At 52.6% G+C, this 16,974-nt stretch overlaps 1 protein-coding gene across 4 annotated transcripts in view; it reads left to right on the forward strand.

Moving 5' to 3' along the window:
* Nucleotides 1–13,678, forward strand: part of DCLK2 (doublecortin like kinase 2) — a 139,551-nt gene extending 125,873 nt beyond the window's left edge. For 2 of the 4 annotated variants that reach the window (XM_080671784.1, XM_080671782.1), the window contains 4 exons: nucleotides 5,598–5,694; nucleotides 6,560–6,640; nucleotides 7,426–7,542; nucleotides 12,522–13,678. In XM_080671784.1, the coding sequence (XP_080527910.1) occupies nucleotides 5,598–5,694; nucleotides 6,560–6,640; nucleotides 7,426–7,542; nucleotides 12,522–12,719 (493 nt within the window). In that variant the 3' untranslated portion in view covers nucleotides 12,720–13,678. The remainder of the gene's footprint in view (nucleotides 1–5,597; nucleotides 5,695–6,559; nucleotides 6,641–7,425; nucleotides 7,543–12,521) is intronic. The other 2 variants (XM_080671783.1, XM_080671785.1) reach the window with 2 other exon arrangements.
* Nucleotides 13,679–16,974: the final 3,296 nt, after the last annotated feature.

Raw genomic sequence — 16,974 nt, forward strand, 5'->3', positions numbered from 1 at the left:
TTTCAAGGGGAGTGATATTTAAAGATCCTGTGAAGCAATCGGATCCTTCTAGGAAAACCTTTTTCCAATTTTTAATAGTTGTCTCTCCTACTTAATTTGGGAACAGTTTTTTGACCACTCGTTTTCCAAAGCATTCAACCTAGTTCTCATCGAAACAGAGAACTTTCATTTTATCCACTCACATAATACTCAGGGGAGTCGAATTACAGACACTTTCAGCATAAATAGGCCTGGGGACAAAGGGATTGAGTCCTTGATAACCATGCCCCTGGGAGCAGAGGGGGCACACGCGGGTCACAGTGTGTCACAGAGGGCACGGCACGCTTGTTACTCCGCAGGGCGTGTGCACAGGTTTGACATGGGGCTTCGCCCTCAGCACTTCTTTTGATCAGTTCCGACTCCTTCTTCAAGTGACTTTGAAGCAGAAGTTTACCTCTTGATGCACATTTGATTTCCTTCTGTGCTTTCTTGAGTGCTCTTTCATTTTAATCTCTTCTGTTGCTCACTCTACAACTGTTTGTGAGTAGCTGCTGTGTGCTACGAGCTGTTCTAAATGTCAGGAATCAAATGGTGAACACAACATATCCTCTGAGGTCATGGTATTGACAGTGTGGTGTTCGGTCCGTATGTGAAAAACAGGCTTGTTTCATCACCACACCCAACCATCGCCTTATGAAAGATTTCAAACATTCAGAAAAGTTGAAAGTTTTATCTTTTTGAAATGATCAATGTTCAGCTGAGTTGACCGTTTTTACGGACACTACTGTGAACACAGGAGTGACACAGAGGTGTCAGCATCTCCTTTTGAGAGTCGTAGGGGTCAAGACACACATCACAAGAATATGGATCAAGAAAAGTAAACAGAACATTGGGGTATGGCCGGTTGAGGGCTGGGAATCACAAACATTTAGTGAAAGACGTCGAAGTGGGTGGGACCTTGTCCTCGTGGCATGGGTTCGGTTTCTACAGGTGGAAAGCTTTCTGTCTGGCCATCGGCATCATGGTCTGCCATCAAGGACATTGCCCAGGTGGGTTGCACGGACTGTAGGATTATTGCACCGATCACTTAACATTTTCTGAAAAACAAATGCCTCCAACAGTTAGGGCTGTCAGTTAGTTCCGTGGGTCTTCTGGTCTGGCCTGGCTTGGCTCATGGGGGTTTGATGGTCCAGCGTGGCCTCACTCACATGCCTGCTCGTTGACTCAGCGTCAGCTGGGGTAACAGATGACCTGGCTGTGTGCCTTTCAGCCTCCAGTGGGCTAGCCTGGGTTTCCCATGACAGTGGATTCAGGATTCCCCCAAAGCAGCTAGAAGAGGGCAAGTGCCTCTGTCTGAGCTCTTTTCAAGGCTCCGATTGCTTCACATTTGCTGTGTCCTATTGGCCAACTGAAGTTAAACAGCCAAGCCTAGAGTAAGTGTGGGAGAAGATTAGGGACCCATGCTCAGAGGGAGGGAAATCCTTTGTGGCCATTTTTTCAGTCACGCGGTGCCCTGGCTGGTTTCAGCAATGACCTGCTTTGGGAACTAGTGAAGCATGGAGGGTAGTGTGTTATGGTAGCTGGTGATACTGGGGCCAGTTACAGCGTAATTCCCCTCGGTGATGGTTGACCCAAGTGGAGACCAATCGGGAAAGGGTATCAGGGAGGGATCAGTGTTAGAGGAATGTGTGCTCACAACTCCCTCTAGTGTTTCCACTTGTCAGTGCAGCCTGGGAGTTTTTTCCTTGGACTTCACTTTCTTACTTTTTAACCAAAGTGAGGCTCACATTAAACAAGTATGTGCTTATTGTGACTTGATACCCAGTGGACAGTAGCTTCTTTGTAGGATCTGGAGTTAAGCCTGGCTAATCAAAGGCAATAAAGCTACTGCCCTTAAACATGATACTCAGAAGCTGGTCCCACAACTCCAGGTAGCTTACTTGTGAAATTTACAAAAATGCTTCCTGTCTTTCCTATGCTGTGATGAAAGGGAATCTTTAATGTTAAGTGCTTGTTACAGAAGCATCTTCACAGCACAGAGACCTTCTGGAGAGATCCCAGGACCGACGTATGCAAACTGCATGGGGAGCACAGTAGGAAGTGATCCTGTAAATCATGATAAAGGGCCCTGGCGTAAAATAGATGGTCTGCATAAATGTGTGCCTACAATGAAAGTCCTTCAAACAGATAGGTTAAAGCGTTGTCTTTGTTTTACACCCAAGGTGGATTTAACCTGAAGCCTTTCAATTGGAATTGTCACGTGCGGTTTACAGTTTCCGCTTCTTTAGCTCTAGTGTCTCTCACGTTTCTTTTTCCAGGCTTTGGTCTTAGGTTGGCGTGAATTCTTCCTTCCGTCTTCTCAACCCCAGGATATTAGTTTTCTAGAGGCAACTGACAGTTACTGCCTAAGCAAGCGTCTTTAGGGCCACTGACAGGAAGTAATATTTGCATGACTAGAGTGAGACTTTTCGTTTTGTTTGTTTCTCTTAAAAACAGTCACAGCCCGTAAATGAAATGTTTGGATGTCACGTGTGGAATAGCTCACCCACATTCTCAGGTTACCTAGCCTGACCTTGATGTTGCCTTGACTCATCACTGAAAAGAGCGAATGGACGCAAATTCTTTCGTTGTTTTTGAGGTTTTTCTTAATGCACATTTTTAGATGTAGAGCACCTTGATTCGGGGCTGTCCTGTTTTAGGATAAGTGCCCCAAAGCATCTTAGCCAGATTGTGGCGTATACATGTGGTAATAATCCATTGTAGGTTCAGAGTGGCTTTTCTTCTGTGACTACTAAGAAGGATAAATTATCTTTCGCTTTCTGTTCTTTTGGTGAGGGAAGCCTGAACCGCTTGCAGTTCACAGCACGGATGCTTGGGGTGAATCCTAATTGCCAGGACATTCCATGGTTCTGTTTGTTGACTCAGGCTATGTTTGCCAAGAACCGGAATGAATGCTGCAGACTCACTTCCAACTTTTTAGCTGTTTATTAATAAAATAAAAGCCATATGTATTAACAGAATATAAGTCACTTGAGATTCCAGGAAAAAAAGAAAAGGAGATGACTGGAGTCATAGAGAGGGATGGAGGGGATGATTCTGGAAAGAGGTGATTTATTTTATAACTTCTAATACTGTCTCCTGAGGTCCCCTGGTTTTCTAAAGGTTTTTGTAGAATGTCATTATGTTGTAGGTGCATCCTTCACTTATTTTGAAGGACAGTTGAGCCTAGTGCAGTCAGTAAGGAAATAAGTGAAAAGGAAAGAAAATGTTTCGACATCTAGAAAGAAACACTTTGCCCTGGCCGGTGTGGCTCAATTGGTTGGGCATCATCTCGTGCACTGAAAGGTTGCTGGTTCGATTCCTGGTAAGGGCTCATTCCCGGGGTTTCAGGCTCAATCCCTAGTGGGGGGCTTGTAGGAGGCAGCCAATTATATCTCCCTCTCATATAGATGTTTCTCTCTCTCTCCCTCTCTCTTCCTTTCTCCCTAAAACTCAATAAATAAAAAAACCCTTAAAAAACAACAATACATGCCCTAGCCAGTTTGGCTCCGTGGATAGAGCATTGGCCTGCGGACTGAAGGGTCCTGGGTTCAATTCCGATCAAGGGCACAAGCCCGGGTTGCAGGCTCCATCCCCAGTAGGGGACGTGCAGGAAGCAGCCAATCAATGATTCTTTCTCATCATTGATGTCTCTCTCCTCTCTCTCTCTCTCTCTCTCTCTCTCTCTCTCTCTCTCTCTCTCTCTCTCTCTCCCTCTCCCCCTCTCCCCCCCTTCCTCTCTGAAATCAATAAAAAAATATATTTAAATAAAAACACAACAAAACAACAACACACAAACAGAAACTGTCCACACGCAAAGAAAACGGCTTTTCAGGAGAGCGGTGGGGATCGCGTGCCTTGCCCGGTTTTCAGGCTGACGTTAGCTTCTCAGGGTGTCTGCTGACCCAGGCTCTGTGGCCAGCAGCCATGCATTGAACTGGGCTTGGGTAGATGTCATGGATATTTGCAAATCTCAAAGATGCTACTCTTTCTCACAGAACAAGAATGAAATGGCCCCATCCTCTCACCGCCCCGGAGTCTGGCTCTGGGTACCGTCCTAACTGCCTGTTTCTAAGGACATCACACTCCCTGCCCGCTCTGGCAGGGCTGGGGGCCAGCCCGTGAGCACCCTGCGTGCTCGGCTGCGGGGTCGTGTTGGGAATCTAAGAGAAACGCTGTACACCTGCCAGGGGGACTGGTCTCCACTGGGTTGTGATCTTGACTCCGACAGTCCATGCTGAGTTTTTCACTGGGGCCTGGTAATGACCCTGAAAGGCAAGGACATTGTTCTCACTCTGGCCATGGATGAGCCATTAGGTGAGGGGCTCTGTGGCTGTGCAGAAGCAGGTTCAGCGGGGGGGTGGGGGAGGTGGCTGGGGACGTCAGCTTGCCGCATTTTCCCCGACACTTCTGTCACAAGTTATCATGTATTCCTTAGGCACCAGCCAGCGCACCGTTACTTTAAGCTAGTGACAGTGAGGCGCGGATGGGGACGCTGCCCACCGGGCGGCGAGGAGAGCTCTTTCAACCTGTGCAATTCTCGTTGACGTCCTCCATGGGCTCTTCCTCCCGGACTGAGCTTACCTGAGTGCCAGGCTCCCAGGGGGAGCCAATTGTGTCCTGACTGTCCAACCCCGACTCTGACCTCTGGGTGACTTGTTCACCTGTTGGCCGCTTCGCTCATCTTTGGCTGTTTGGTTGGAAAAGGGGAAAGAGGAAGGGCAAGGAGAGCTGACTCAGCATCACTGCTTTTCCACTCTTACTGCCATGAGCTCAGATGAAGTGAGGCAGACACTGAGGTGGCTTTTGTTCCTGGAATGAGGATTTATATGATTCGTGCATCCCATGTTTTCTTGTCTTTTTTTTTTTTTTAATATGTCTTTATTGATTTTAGAGAGGAAGGGAGAGGGAGGGAGAGATAGAAACATCAAGGATGAGAGAGAATCATTGATTGGCTGCCTCCTGCACGTCCTCCACTCAAGCCCGCAACCCGGGCATGTGCCCTTGACTGGAATCGAACCTGGGACCCTTCAGTCCGAAGGCTGATGCTCTATCCACTGAGCCAAACCAGCTAGGGCTTTCTTGTCTTTTTTATTGTGGCAAATATACATAACAAAGTGGATCATTTTAACCGTTTTAGGTATATAGGTCCGTGGCATGAAGCACATTTCCAAAGTTTTGTGCAACCACCACAACCATCCATCTCCAGGCCTCCTTCATCTCCCCAAGCTGAGCTGTACCCCCTCGGCACCTTTCTTGAGTTTTTGTGGGTCTCTCCTTTCTCTCCCTCTTTTCTCCTTCCCCCCCTTCTCCCTCCCTCCCTCCCTCCCTCTCTCTTTCTCTCTCTCTCTCTCTCTCTCTCTCTCTCCCCCCCCCCTCTCTCTCTCATTCCCAGGCCATTGGAAGTGTTCTCAAGGTCACTGTTCACATCTAAAGGGAAAAGTATGTCGTCACACGTGCAGTGGAGATGGGACATGCCCAAGCCCAAGGCTGGACTCCTCTCCCACCGTTCCTGTGAGTGTTTTGTTGGAAACTCTGTGGTGACTTTGGTTCTGCTTCTGTTTCTTTGTCGCCAACAGTGAGAACAATCTTCAAGAAGACCTCTTCGACCAGATCCTGGCCGGGAAGCTCGAGTTCCCAGCCCCCTACTGGGATAACATCACGGACTCCGCAAAGGTACCCTCCAGGCCTGTCTGCGGGCTCGACGTGTCCAAGGGTCCTCAGTCCACGTGGGGCTTGTAGGAGGCAGCCGATTTATATCTCCCTCTCATATAGATGCTTCTCCCTCTCTCTCCCTCTCTCTTCATTCTCATCATTGATGTTTCTCCCTCTCTCTCCCTCTCTCTTCATTCTCATCATTGATGTTTCTCCCTCTCTCTCCCTCTCTCTTCATTCTCATCATTGATGTTTCTCCCTCTCTCTCCCTCTCTCTTCATTCTCATCATTGATGTTTCTCCCTCTCTCTCCCTTCCTCTCTGAAATCAGTAAAAAATATATTTAAAAAAATAGCTCCAGGTCTGTTCTTGACTTTGGTTCTTCTCAAGTTCATTCCATAGTATCATCTCGGACACGGTTAACCAGGCTCTGGAAGCTGGCCTGGCTCTCCTCCCAGCGGGTGTCCGCCATCCTCCTTTGCTCCTTTAAGTCCTAAACATTTGTTCATTTATTCAAGAAATACGCACTAGGCACCATCGGAACACGGGTGTGGACCTGTGAGACAGACTGAATTGCCAAAAGGAGTAGCAGCGCAGTGTTACATTGTGGGAGGGTGGCAACGACCAGAACTCTTCGGAGAGAACATCTGGGCATAAGGTGGGCTCAGGAGAGACCTTTCCTCTGGTGCTGCCCGCCTGAGGCAGCTGTGCCTGTGGACCCGCCTGGTGGGCGCTGGGAGTGGAGGCAACGATAGCTTTTCAGCTCAAGTGGCTGAGCAGCTGTGCTGGCTGTTCCTTGAAGTACTTGGTGCAAACTCGGATTTCTGTATTTGTGCTGCATTTGTCGCCCTTTTGTCACCTCTGTTGTCTTCTTCATTTCTTTCCAGGAATTAATCAGCCAGATGCTTCAGGTCAACGTGGAAGCGCGGTGTACTGCGGGGCAAATCCTGAGCCACCCCTGGGTGTCGGTACGTACCCACCTTCCCCGGGAGTGATCTCACCTGTGCGTCCCGTGGCCCACAGCATGCTTCCTCGCCATGGCTCGTGCACAGGCGGAGCTCTGCACCCACTTCCACGGCAGGTAGATGCCTGTTCTCGCCATTGAGGGCTTCTCTAAGGCAGTTGGCACCAGGAGCCTCAAGGATTCGATTCTGCTCTGTGAGTGGCCCAGGCAAGCCACTGTCACTTTCTCCGCCTCAGTTCCCGGCACTGCAGGAGGAAGGGGTTGGCTGGGATGTCTCTAAGGAGCCTTTCAGCTTTGCCTTCCGTGGCTCTCAGGGCTGAGGGTTTTCAGGATTTGGCCGGAGATGAGCATGTTTCAGACCCTGACCCCTCTGTCTTCATGGCCATGGCCACAGGAGCCCCAACGTGTGTGGGGAGTGAGGCACAGTCCCTTCCAGAGCCGGGCAGGCGGGCGGAGGGTGTGTCCTGTTGACTAGGGTTCTTTGGACGTAGGTGGTGCCTGTAGGTTTAGGGCAAACACGGTCCTCTGAACAGAGGAAGTCGGCACCCCCTCGCTCCGGAGGCTCCCCGAGCGGGAGGGTAATTTACTCCGCCAGGCCCTCAGGAGCCGGTGAATGGTGTGGGTGTTTCTGAGGGCCCAGAGCTGCAGAGTAACAGGGTCATTGTTCATAGGTCGTGGTTCCCCTGACCTCGTGGCTAAGATGGCCCATTCGGAAGAGGTGGGGGGGGGGGGTGTGTGTGTGCCTGCTGTTAAGGAATCCAAACCACTGTATTCCATTCCTTTCTGTAGGATGACGCCTCCCAGGAGAATAATATGCAGGCTGAAGTAACAGGTAAACTAAAACAGCACTTTAATAACGCGCTCCCCAAACAGAACAGCACCACCACCGGGGTCTCCGTGATCATGGTAAGTGGGCCCGGCTCTGCCTGACTCTCCGCCAACCCTGGCGCTTGGGAAGTGAATAGCTAAAGAGCTTCCCGCACGTGGAAGCTGGCGCCTTCCGTGTCCTCCTCTCACTCGGAGATGGGCTTGGCGCGGGAGGTGCACAGGGCGGGGAATTGCGCAGGTACCAGCGAGGCCAGGCCCGGGCCCAGGCGCTCCTGCCTGTCTGGGCCCAGTGCCCTCAGGTGGTGGCTGCTGCTTTCTCCTCTGCGGTTTACAGCACCAGGAAGTACCTCCCTGCCTGCCCCAGGCTTCCAACACAGGGACTGGAGGTGCGAATTATTCTTCGAGGTTTAGGATAAGAAACAGCCCAAGTGAAACAAATGCCATTTTTAAAAATCAGTCTTTTGTGGTTTTTAAAAGTGCAGAACACTGTGGAGAAATTAGTTTTTTTCAGGGTAGAATGTTAGGAGAAGTCAGGAACAACGATCGCCATATTTTTTCAGGCCTTCGTTCTTCCAAAGTGTTTTCTGAAATCCACAAACACAACCCGTTTGCGAAAGGGAAATAAGGGCAGAACAGACAAAACTGAGCCAGCACTGCGCTCAGCACCCCCAGCCGCGCGGTCAGACCCGAGCCCTTGGCAAAGGGGGACCACGCAGCCAGCTCTGAGCCAGCGTCTGGGCTGGGCTCTCCACCTGCCCACACCCCTCACAGGCTCAGGGAGCAAGGGGGGGGGTTGCCCCTCCCCCACCCCCCAGAGCCAGAGCGTCAGCTGGGGTGTCTTCACAATCAGACTTCCTGGGAAACGGGTGCCCACGTGGTTAACATCTAGGCCACTCCTGACAACCTTGGGTCTCAGCGGCACCTGCGGCTGCCTGGCGGCTCCTGATGGCCGCCCCCCAGTTCCATCCTCCTCACGGCCGGACAGGCCCCTCCCCTTCTGGGAAAGTTTGATTTGCTTCCTGACCAACTGGAAGGAAATCAGTTGCTTATTCTCCGGGTGCACTGTAGTCTCGGAACCTAAGGGTATCCCTCAGAAGTTGGGGTGGAAGCACACTCCTCCCCGGTGAGATGAAATACAGCTGCTGAGTATCCACCACCTTCTTGGCCTCGCTGGTCTGTCCCTCCTCCGTCCCCGGGGAGGCTGCGTGCACTTGGCAGCTCTCTGTCGGTCCCTGCACCTCCCTCGGCTCTCCCTGCTGGAAAGCTTGCTCCCCCCGCTCCCCCACACAAAGCCTGCAAACAGGATCTTTTGACACGTTTCAGGACTTTGGGGTGTTCTGTGCCAAAATCTGGGAAGGCCTCTTGAGTTGTGGTTTTCCTGGCATTTCAGCCATGCTCGCAGAAAGCCTGAGAAAGGCGGCGTTGTCACAGAACGACAGCTTACACACTTTGAAAAGAACCATCTTTTCCCCCCAAAATTTAATAGAAAGTTTATTTAGAAAGTCACAGAGGTAGAAGCAGTGAGCCATAGAAGAACAGCATAAGGGCCCTTGGGGCCTAAGGGAAATAGACAAAATGGACTGGGGGGAGGGGGGAGGTGCAAAGGTGAGATAGAAGAGAAGGGGGAGACATGGGTGTGTGGGGGGGAGGGGGGGAGAGAGGGAGAGAAAAGGAGCGGGGTGGGGAGGGGGAGAGAACGCCAAAAGAGCCTCCTTGGCGGAGCCAACAGCAGGAGCACATTTCAGTGACTCCCTGATGTTGGACGAGGTAAGGAGTGTGCAGCCTGCCACATGCCCCGAACTTAGGCAACTTCTGGGAAAACTTAGAAAAACGTTGTAAATTGGCGCACTGGACACGCGACGAAGAGCCTTAAGAAGAGAGATTTGTTAGAATCAAAACCTAGTAACTACGTTCATAAAGCTGCCTGGTCCCCCGGAGCAAGGGCCTTGGCCGAGCTGGGCCCAGGGCCTGGGACCGCCGACTCGGGGCCCACATGGGCATCGGGCCGGAGGCGCCTGCGTGCCCCCCCCTCCTGCCTCAGGCTTCAGCACAGGCTCTGTGCTGGAGGATGCCCTTGAGACCCCCTCGGGCAGAACCCATTCCTCATGTGTTGATGGAGTTCCACAGTCAAATTTTAAACTTCTGAGCTTCCACTGGGTGTTTCTATGAATGAACGAACAGCCTGCTGTTATCTGTAACTCCGTTGGTGACCGTTAACGTTGTGTGCTCACACGTGTGTTCCGTTGTCACTCGGAGCATGTCGGCAGGGCTCTGTCTAGCCCCGTGTTCCCTACACAACTCTGCAGGTGGTTAGCTCTGAGGAGCTGCTGAGTGACACTGTCCCATTCAGCACCTACGGGGGAAATCAGTAAAGCTTGTCTCTGGAGGTACCAAGTCCCGATGGCCAGAGAGCCGGCCTGTGAGGTTTGGCTGGTCCCCGAAAGCAGGGGTGACGTCATGCTCCCCCTCACCCAACTGAGGACCTGACCGGGGGCACGGTTGTGTGGGGGCAGCTTGCAAGGCTTCCGTGTGGTTATCCTGTGTGTTTGTGTGTCCTGCCCTTGGGAACAGTTTTCAATGTTTTTCATATTAAAAATAATCACAAATTAATCTCCCTGGTATTTATATGTTCTCCATAACGAGTATGTGAGGCTGATAAGGTTCCTGCCGATGCAGACAGTAGTGGGAACAGTGCATACATGTTGGAGGTGGGGCCCCCAGGTAACTGTTGTGTAAACTACAGGCAGAGCCTTACTACCCACTGTTAACCCTAGTGCCCGCCCCCCTCAAAAAAAGAAACAACGTTGGTGCCTGAGGCTCCCGGGGAAAAGGAAAGGGTAGGAATGGCAAATGCCAGTGAAAGAAAGTGCAGTTGATGCTGTTGTCTGCGTTTCATTTGACAGTTTGATTTGACAGTTTGAGACACACTTCTGAGTTCCACTCTTTACCCAGTTGAGACTGTGGGGACTCCTGAAGCAGAAATCTGGTATTCACCACGCTGTGCTTCACAGAGCAGCTCTCACTCTCGGCACCCCTAAATCTGCATGCTTTTCTCAGACTTCTGACGCCAACGCCAGCTCTCAGCTGCTTCTCGGTGCAGGTCTCCTGTACCTGCTGACACCCTCTTGGCCAGCCGAGCACTCCCTTGGGAAGCTTCCCCAGCCTGCCACACTGCCTTCCTTCGCAGAACAGCAGCTGGCGAGTGCATAGGAGGTTCTAGGAGTTCTCTTGATAAATGTTTTGTTTTGTTTTAAATTTCTGTGAAAAAGCTTTTTTTTTTTTTTTTTTTTTTTTGTGAGTGACAGCATAAGATGGGTACCTTTGTGAAGGTCTTTGTTCTCTTTCTCCAGCTACTTTTCCAGAGATGGCGTTTTTATCAGCAAGACAGTATAGCGTCAGCTAGCCTTTGGGATAAGAGAAGAGAATTCTATGGGATAGGTTTTGGTGTAAGACAGGCCTGCTGTTTTGGATTGCACTTGCATTTCTCGGACTGGTCCTTAGCCAGGGAAAAGTCAGTGCCTTTGCCCAGGGGGCTATTTGGCTGTCCCATTGGCCTCCTCCCAGCCTGGGGACCTGATGGCGCCACCTTGTGGCAGAAAAGGGAACAAGAAACCTGGTTCCCATGGAATCTTGACTTTGAGGAGCCATGAATGCAAATGGAGTGCTTTCCGCTCCGGGGATTATGCTTCTTTCCCGCGTAATCTGGGAATGATTTGGGCTTAATTTAAGACAGACAAAACTGTTTCAATCGTGTTGCTTCTGTTTAAAGTAAGTCTAGTTTCTGTCCCTGCTTCTCTCCCCCTCTCCTGCCTCCCCGCCGCCTGCCTTTGCTCCCTCTGACTAGGTCCAAGGCCATGGTATGTACTAACTGCCTGCGATGCTGTGTTCCACTGCACACGTTCTCCACAGGGAGAGAAGAGGAGAAATAACAGGATGGCTGGCGGTTTCTTCTACCAGCAGGAATTCTGGGGTGGAAAAAACTGAAGGCTGCCTCGCGCGTGGTCCATGTTCTGGCAAGGGGTGGCTGGGGGCCGGAAGCTTGTGGAAGAATGACACTAAGTATCTGGTTTGGCTCTTCCACAGTTACCGCTGCTCGGTCACTGAAATGGTCCTTGGAAATTACCGATGTTCAGCCTGAGCTCGGAAGGGCCCACGGGCCGCTGACGCCAAGGGCCCTAAGGCAGCCGCCCCTCTCTCTCAGAAAGCCCTTTGATGATTCAGATTTTCTCCAGACTTCTTTATAATTTCAGAGTACTGAAGGAACCCGGGGTACATTCCCCCCCCTCCCCCAGGGTAGTTCGGTTACAAAACGCCTTCTGGTGACTGTGCCTTTTAGCTAGGTGCCTGAGAGCTGGCTGGGTCCCGCTGGACAAACAAGTTATCCTCAAAGTGAGTCAGAGGAGGGGAGTGTCTCCCTGCCCAGGGTAGGGCCAGAAAGCAAGGTGATTTCTTACCATTTGGGGCTGAGTCTGTGCTCCCCGATAGCTGAGCAGATTAGAAATGTCGGGGTGCGATGAGGTAAAGCAGAGCAGGTGAGGGATGGTGAAGGATCTGAAACGGGTGCTATGGCAGTATCGGTCCCCAGGCCTTCCGTGGGGTAAGCAGCCACGTGGGGTGTAAGGAGATTACTTATATGACGCTCGAGTAGCTTTTCCACTCGTGATGGAGAGCTTTCTGGATAAAGGTTCACGGTCAAAGCCCTCACCTTCTCCTAGGGTTTTCTTATGGAACCAGATTCCTTTGGGCTCCAGGTCTGGGCCCCGGAAGAAACACTCAGAACTCAGGTGCAGCTCGGAGCTAGAAGAGTCCCCGCAGCCGCCATGCAGGGCGCAGGGACACCCAGTGAGCCGCAGGGACACCCAGTGAGCCGCAGGGACAGGGAGAGGCCCGTGCGCCCGCCCGTGGCAGGGGAGGGGCCCTGAGCCTGCTTGTGCTAGGAGAGGCCTGCGGTTATTTCTCCTCCTCTGTCCCTGAGCCCTGCATGCTCGTCGTGCGCTGTCGTGGTGGCCGTGCTCCGGCCCTGCAGCTAACGCGCTGTCCCGCTGGTCTCTCCGCAGAACACGGCTCTAGATAAGGAGGGCCAGATCTTCGGCAGCAAACACTGTCAGGACGGCGGCCGGCCCGGGACGGAGCCCGCCTCTCCAGCTCCTCCCTCCGCCCAGGAGCCCCCTGGCGCCCCGGAATCTCCCCCGCGCCCCTGCTCTCCCGCCCCGGGCTGTGAGCGCACAGGGACCTGGCGCCGCCACCGGGACTGACCCCCGCACCGTCCTCTGCTGGCCGCTGGCCGGGGCTCCCGCCGCCTGCTGCCTGGCTCCCACCGGGCTCTGCCCTCAGTGCCTGGGGTGGCATAGGCAGCGTCAGCGTTGGTGACCTGTTCGGAGCGGCCTGTTTTAAACGATCTGAATTTCAGTCCAATGGACGTTTTACAGCGTCACCAGAATGTGCAACCTTTTTCCAGCATTTGATGCATTTTTATAGAAACACTTTGGATGAGCCAAGACCTTTCCCTCATTTAAGGAGCTCAGAGTAACTCCGAGTGCCCCTTTTCTTACCGGGAACTTAGGGCTGCGTCTGTCCCTGGGTGGGGGTCCTGGGGGAGGTGCTGGAGCCTTCCCTGCTGACGGCGTGGAGAATCGCACCCGGGGAGGACAGTGCGCCCGGGACAGGACCCCACGCAGAGGCTGTCAGGCGCCGCCACGCAGCGCAGCGCGGGGCTGGGCTCGCGGAGACAACACTGGGTATTTATTTGTACACAGACCCCAGGGGAGGTGACTTTCTTCCCTGGATATTGTGCGTTTCCCCACCACTTCCCACATATGAATTGAAAACGCTAATAAAGTTGGCCTCGGGCTTTTGAATGAAAGGCCTGGCGCATGCGGCATCCAGCGGGATAAACCAGGCGTCCTGAGAGGCCCAGCCCCCCGGCGTCACCTGGTCTCCTCCGGAGCCGGGACAGCAGCGAGGAGCTGCCCGCACCGGGCACAGGCAGGACCGGGTGGAGGCGCCCGCGGACCCCCGTTACTAACCTCCTGGAAGGCTGCTGGCAGTTTTCCTTGTTTTCCACCACCTGCTCTTTTTAATAATTGTACATAACCCGTGTGTGTGTTTCACCCGCTTCTCTTCTGACCTGGTGGGCCCTGTAGTTCCCTCACGTTGTTAGACTTTTGCCTCCTACCTGCAATAAACGCTTCCTTACTGAGAGAACTCATCGGGTGGGCAGAGGTTTCTGTGTCGTCATTTCTCAAAGGACATGTGGTCAGAGGCCCAGGTTTCAGCAGGTGCCAGTGTCTGTTTTGGAGGTCCCGTTTGGAGGTCCGTGTCATCCAGATGCAGATCAGGGCCTGGTGTGAGTGGCCATCTGAATAACGATCCTAAATAACGGTTCTGCCACCACAGGCACGCTGGCCGCTCGCCCAGGCATTTAGGGGACATTTATTGAGCTCCCCCGCTCTCAGAATGCAAGTTTAGTGCTGGGCTCCTCCACTCCTGCACCGTGAGACTGGCACGCGCCTGCTTTAAGCTCGTTCCTTTACCTGAGCAGGTGATCAGCGCCCAACGAAATTGACGCTTGACCAGGGGGAGGAAAAGGGAAGCGCTGACCTGCGAGCCATCAGCCAGGCTCAGCAGCCGGGCCAAGAGTCAGTGAGAGTGTTCCCAAGGTCGTGGAGATCTGGGAATAAAAGGAGTCTAGGGATTAGAAGCATTTGGCCACACTTGCCCAGAGTATTTTCAAGGATAAGACTGCGGTATGTGAATTGGAAATCACAAAGACAGTTCAGAGCAGATGAACCATCTGGGAAGAAAGACTGCTGACCAAACATGTTGTCTCAGAGAAAGATTTCTGGAGCAGCTGCCGTCCCATAGAAATGTAACGGAAGCCACATCATCGAACACTTTCTGGCACCCAATTAAAAAACAAGAGTAAAGAGGAACAGGTGAAATGAAGGGTATAGTGTATTTTTTTTTAATGCAGTACATCTAAATTTGTCCAAAGTATGATTTCAACATGTAATCAATGCAAGAAACCATTGGGATATGTTACATTTTGGGGCACTAAGTCTTTGAAGTCGGTGTGTATTGACAGTTACGGCACATCTCTGTGGCTTAGGCACCTTCAAGTCCTGGTAGCCGCCTGTGGCCACGCTGGTTGCACCGGACAGTGCAGAGGCCGCAGCCCTCGTCTCTGTTCTTACCCGTTTTGTTTTTCGGCATCTGATACGAGTGGTGATGCAGAAGGAATGCTTCCACATCGCTTTAGCGGGTGAACTGATGGTCGGTGACCTCAGCAGCTGAGAGCACTGGTGCAGTCCTGGGTGTGAGACCCAAGTGTGAGTCCTGTGTGCGATTACAGAACCGCCCGAGGCCTCCGAGGGCACCTCCACCTGGGAACGTCCTGGGCGTGGAGGGTTGCAGGATCGCTGTTGTACTAGGTGCCGGCAGCTGCTTAACCGTCGGCATCATGTGAGCCGCGCCATGAGAAGTATGTGCAGATGTGGGCAGTGTTGGCCCGGTCTCCCTGGGTGTGGAGTACTGCTCTGGGCCCTCGAGGTGTGCAGTGCAGGTCGAGGGCGGCCCGCGTGGTGAGGGGTGGAGCCCTGGCAGCCGAGGACGGGTGTCCGTTAGGAAAACCGGGGCACACCTGCTCGGTGTCTTTGGCTAGGAGACCTGCTCTGTAGCAGGGGTGCAGACTTCTCTCCGTTGCTTGGGATAGTGGCCCGAGGTTGGGAGGTAGGAGCACGAGGGGCCAGGGGTGAGTGCAGAGCCGGAGGAAGAGTCTAATCCCAGGGCAGCCCAGGGACAGACTTAGCTATGTTGTAAAGGAGTGACCCTCTAGTTCTTAGAAATGCCTAGATGCTAAATAATCACCCCCACGGAAGCTTCCCGTCCACAGAGCATTTCATCCTGTCTCTGAGCCACACTGCAGCCCCCAGAGAGATGCTCATATCCCCGTTCACTAAATGCAGAGACTGCCAGGGTCAGGAAGGCCTCGGGCCCGCGGGAGCTGGGACGGCTCTCGGCTCCCAGGGCAGCTGATTTCACAGCTGGGCTGTCCCTCTAGGTGGTCACAGTTGCTTTAGAGGAGTCGCTTGTGTCAGAAGGCGGCGGGATGGTGGGTGGGGACATACCTGGCAACCTGGTAGAAAACTGAGGAGGTGATGGGGTTATCGGAGCAGGGGCGTGTGGGGCCTGTCAGAAGAAGAGAGTAAGTACTTTCTCAGGAGGGAGGCCGATGTGTGCGCCTTTGGAGGATCTTGCCCAGGGCATTTGAAAGGGCTGCCTGGTGATAAAACCTGCAGCCCTGAACTCAGGTAGTAACTGTGGGGAGGAGTTACCTCCATTGAATGGTGAGGGGAAGAAAGGGTAGATCTGGTACAGTAATAGCCACTTTTAACCGACATGCCCTTCCCACCATAAGCCCTTGGAGCTGGGCACCAGAGGCCTGCAGTGGGGTTGGGTGAGCTGTGAGGACGGGCACCTGTCTGTGCTGAGGCTGGAGTCAGGTCTGGAGAATGTCTTTCCACTGATCCAAGCCCAAAGCTGCAAAGCAGCCAGCTGCTTCCTGGGGAAATCACAAGCCTTCCCAGCTGCCCCCAAACCTTGGTTTTGGCAAAGAAAAATATTCCCGAACCCGAGAGAGAAAAATAATTCATGTTTCTGGCATATGACTGCAGAGGTCTCAGAATTCACAGGCACACTTGTAAGGCCGAGTGCCTGGCTGTCTCGGGAAGATAGCTTGCCCAGAGGCCCAGCCACCCTGGGCTTCATTAGAGAGAAAAATGTGATGTCCCCCGGTATGAGCAATCTGCATTTCTGGTTCACAGCAGCCAGGGCTGGCAGTGATGTGTCAGTGTCATTGATAGTGAGTGGCCTTGAGCTTTTTAAATACTGATCTTATGACTCCTGGGAACCCGGGAAATGCATCATGGATCACACTTTCCACCTCTAAGAAAATCCCCGAGAGGTTTCTCCTACTCAGCTGAGAGGAAATAGAATCTTTATTTTGTTGTTTTATTGACTTGCTACGTATGGTCCTTTCCTTCCTTTATAAGTTAGGACAGTGTGAGACTTCCCAGCTTCCCCTGCACTCACTTGCCATTCCTTTGGGGTTAACATCACACTGCATGCCACGAGGAAGGAAAGGAAGGAAGGAAGGAAGGAAGGAAGGAAGGAAGGAAGGAAGGAAGGAAGGAAGGAAGCTAAGGAAGGAAGGAAGCTGAGGAAGGAAGGAAGCTAGCGAGGCTGGTTGCTCTCCTGGGGGAAGTAGGAAACGTCCCGTCCTCTGTGGGGGAGGCAGGAACAGCCGAGGAGAGGCCCTGGCCTGTGCTGATGACACACAGGTTATGCAGATCTTGAGATTTAAGTCCTGTCCCCCTCCTTTCTGTTTGTGAGTGTGCTTTGGCCCAATGTGATGCCACGTGGTGACGTGAGGCTACGGGCTGGCCGGTTGCTCCTCGGTGACCTGGGACACACACCGGAGCCTGCGAGGCTTCTCTGCTCTGTGGAGGTCCT

Source organism: Plecotus auritus (genome assembly GCF_963455305.1).
Source record: "Plecotus auritus genome assembly, chromosome: 6".
NCBI lineage: Eukaryota > Metazoa > Chordata > Mammalia > Chiroptera > Vespertilionidae > Plecotus > Plecotus auritus.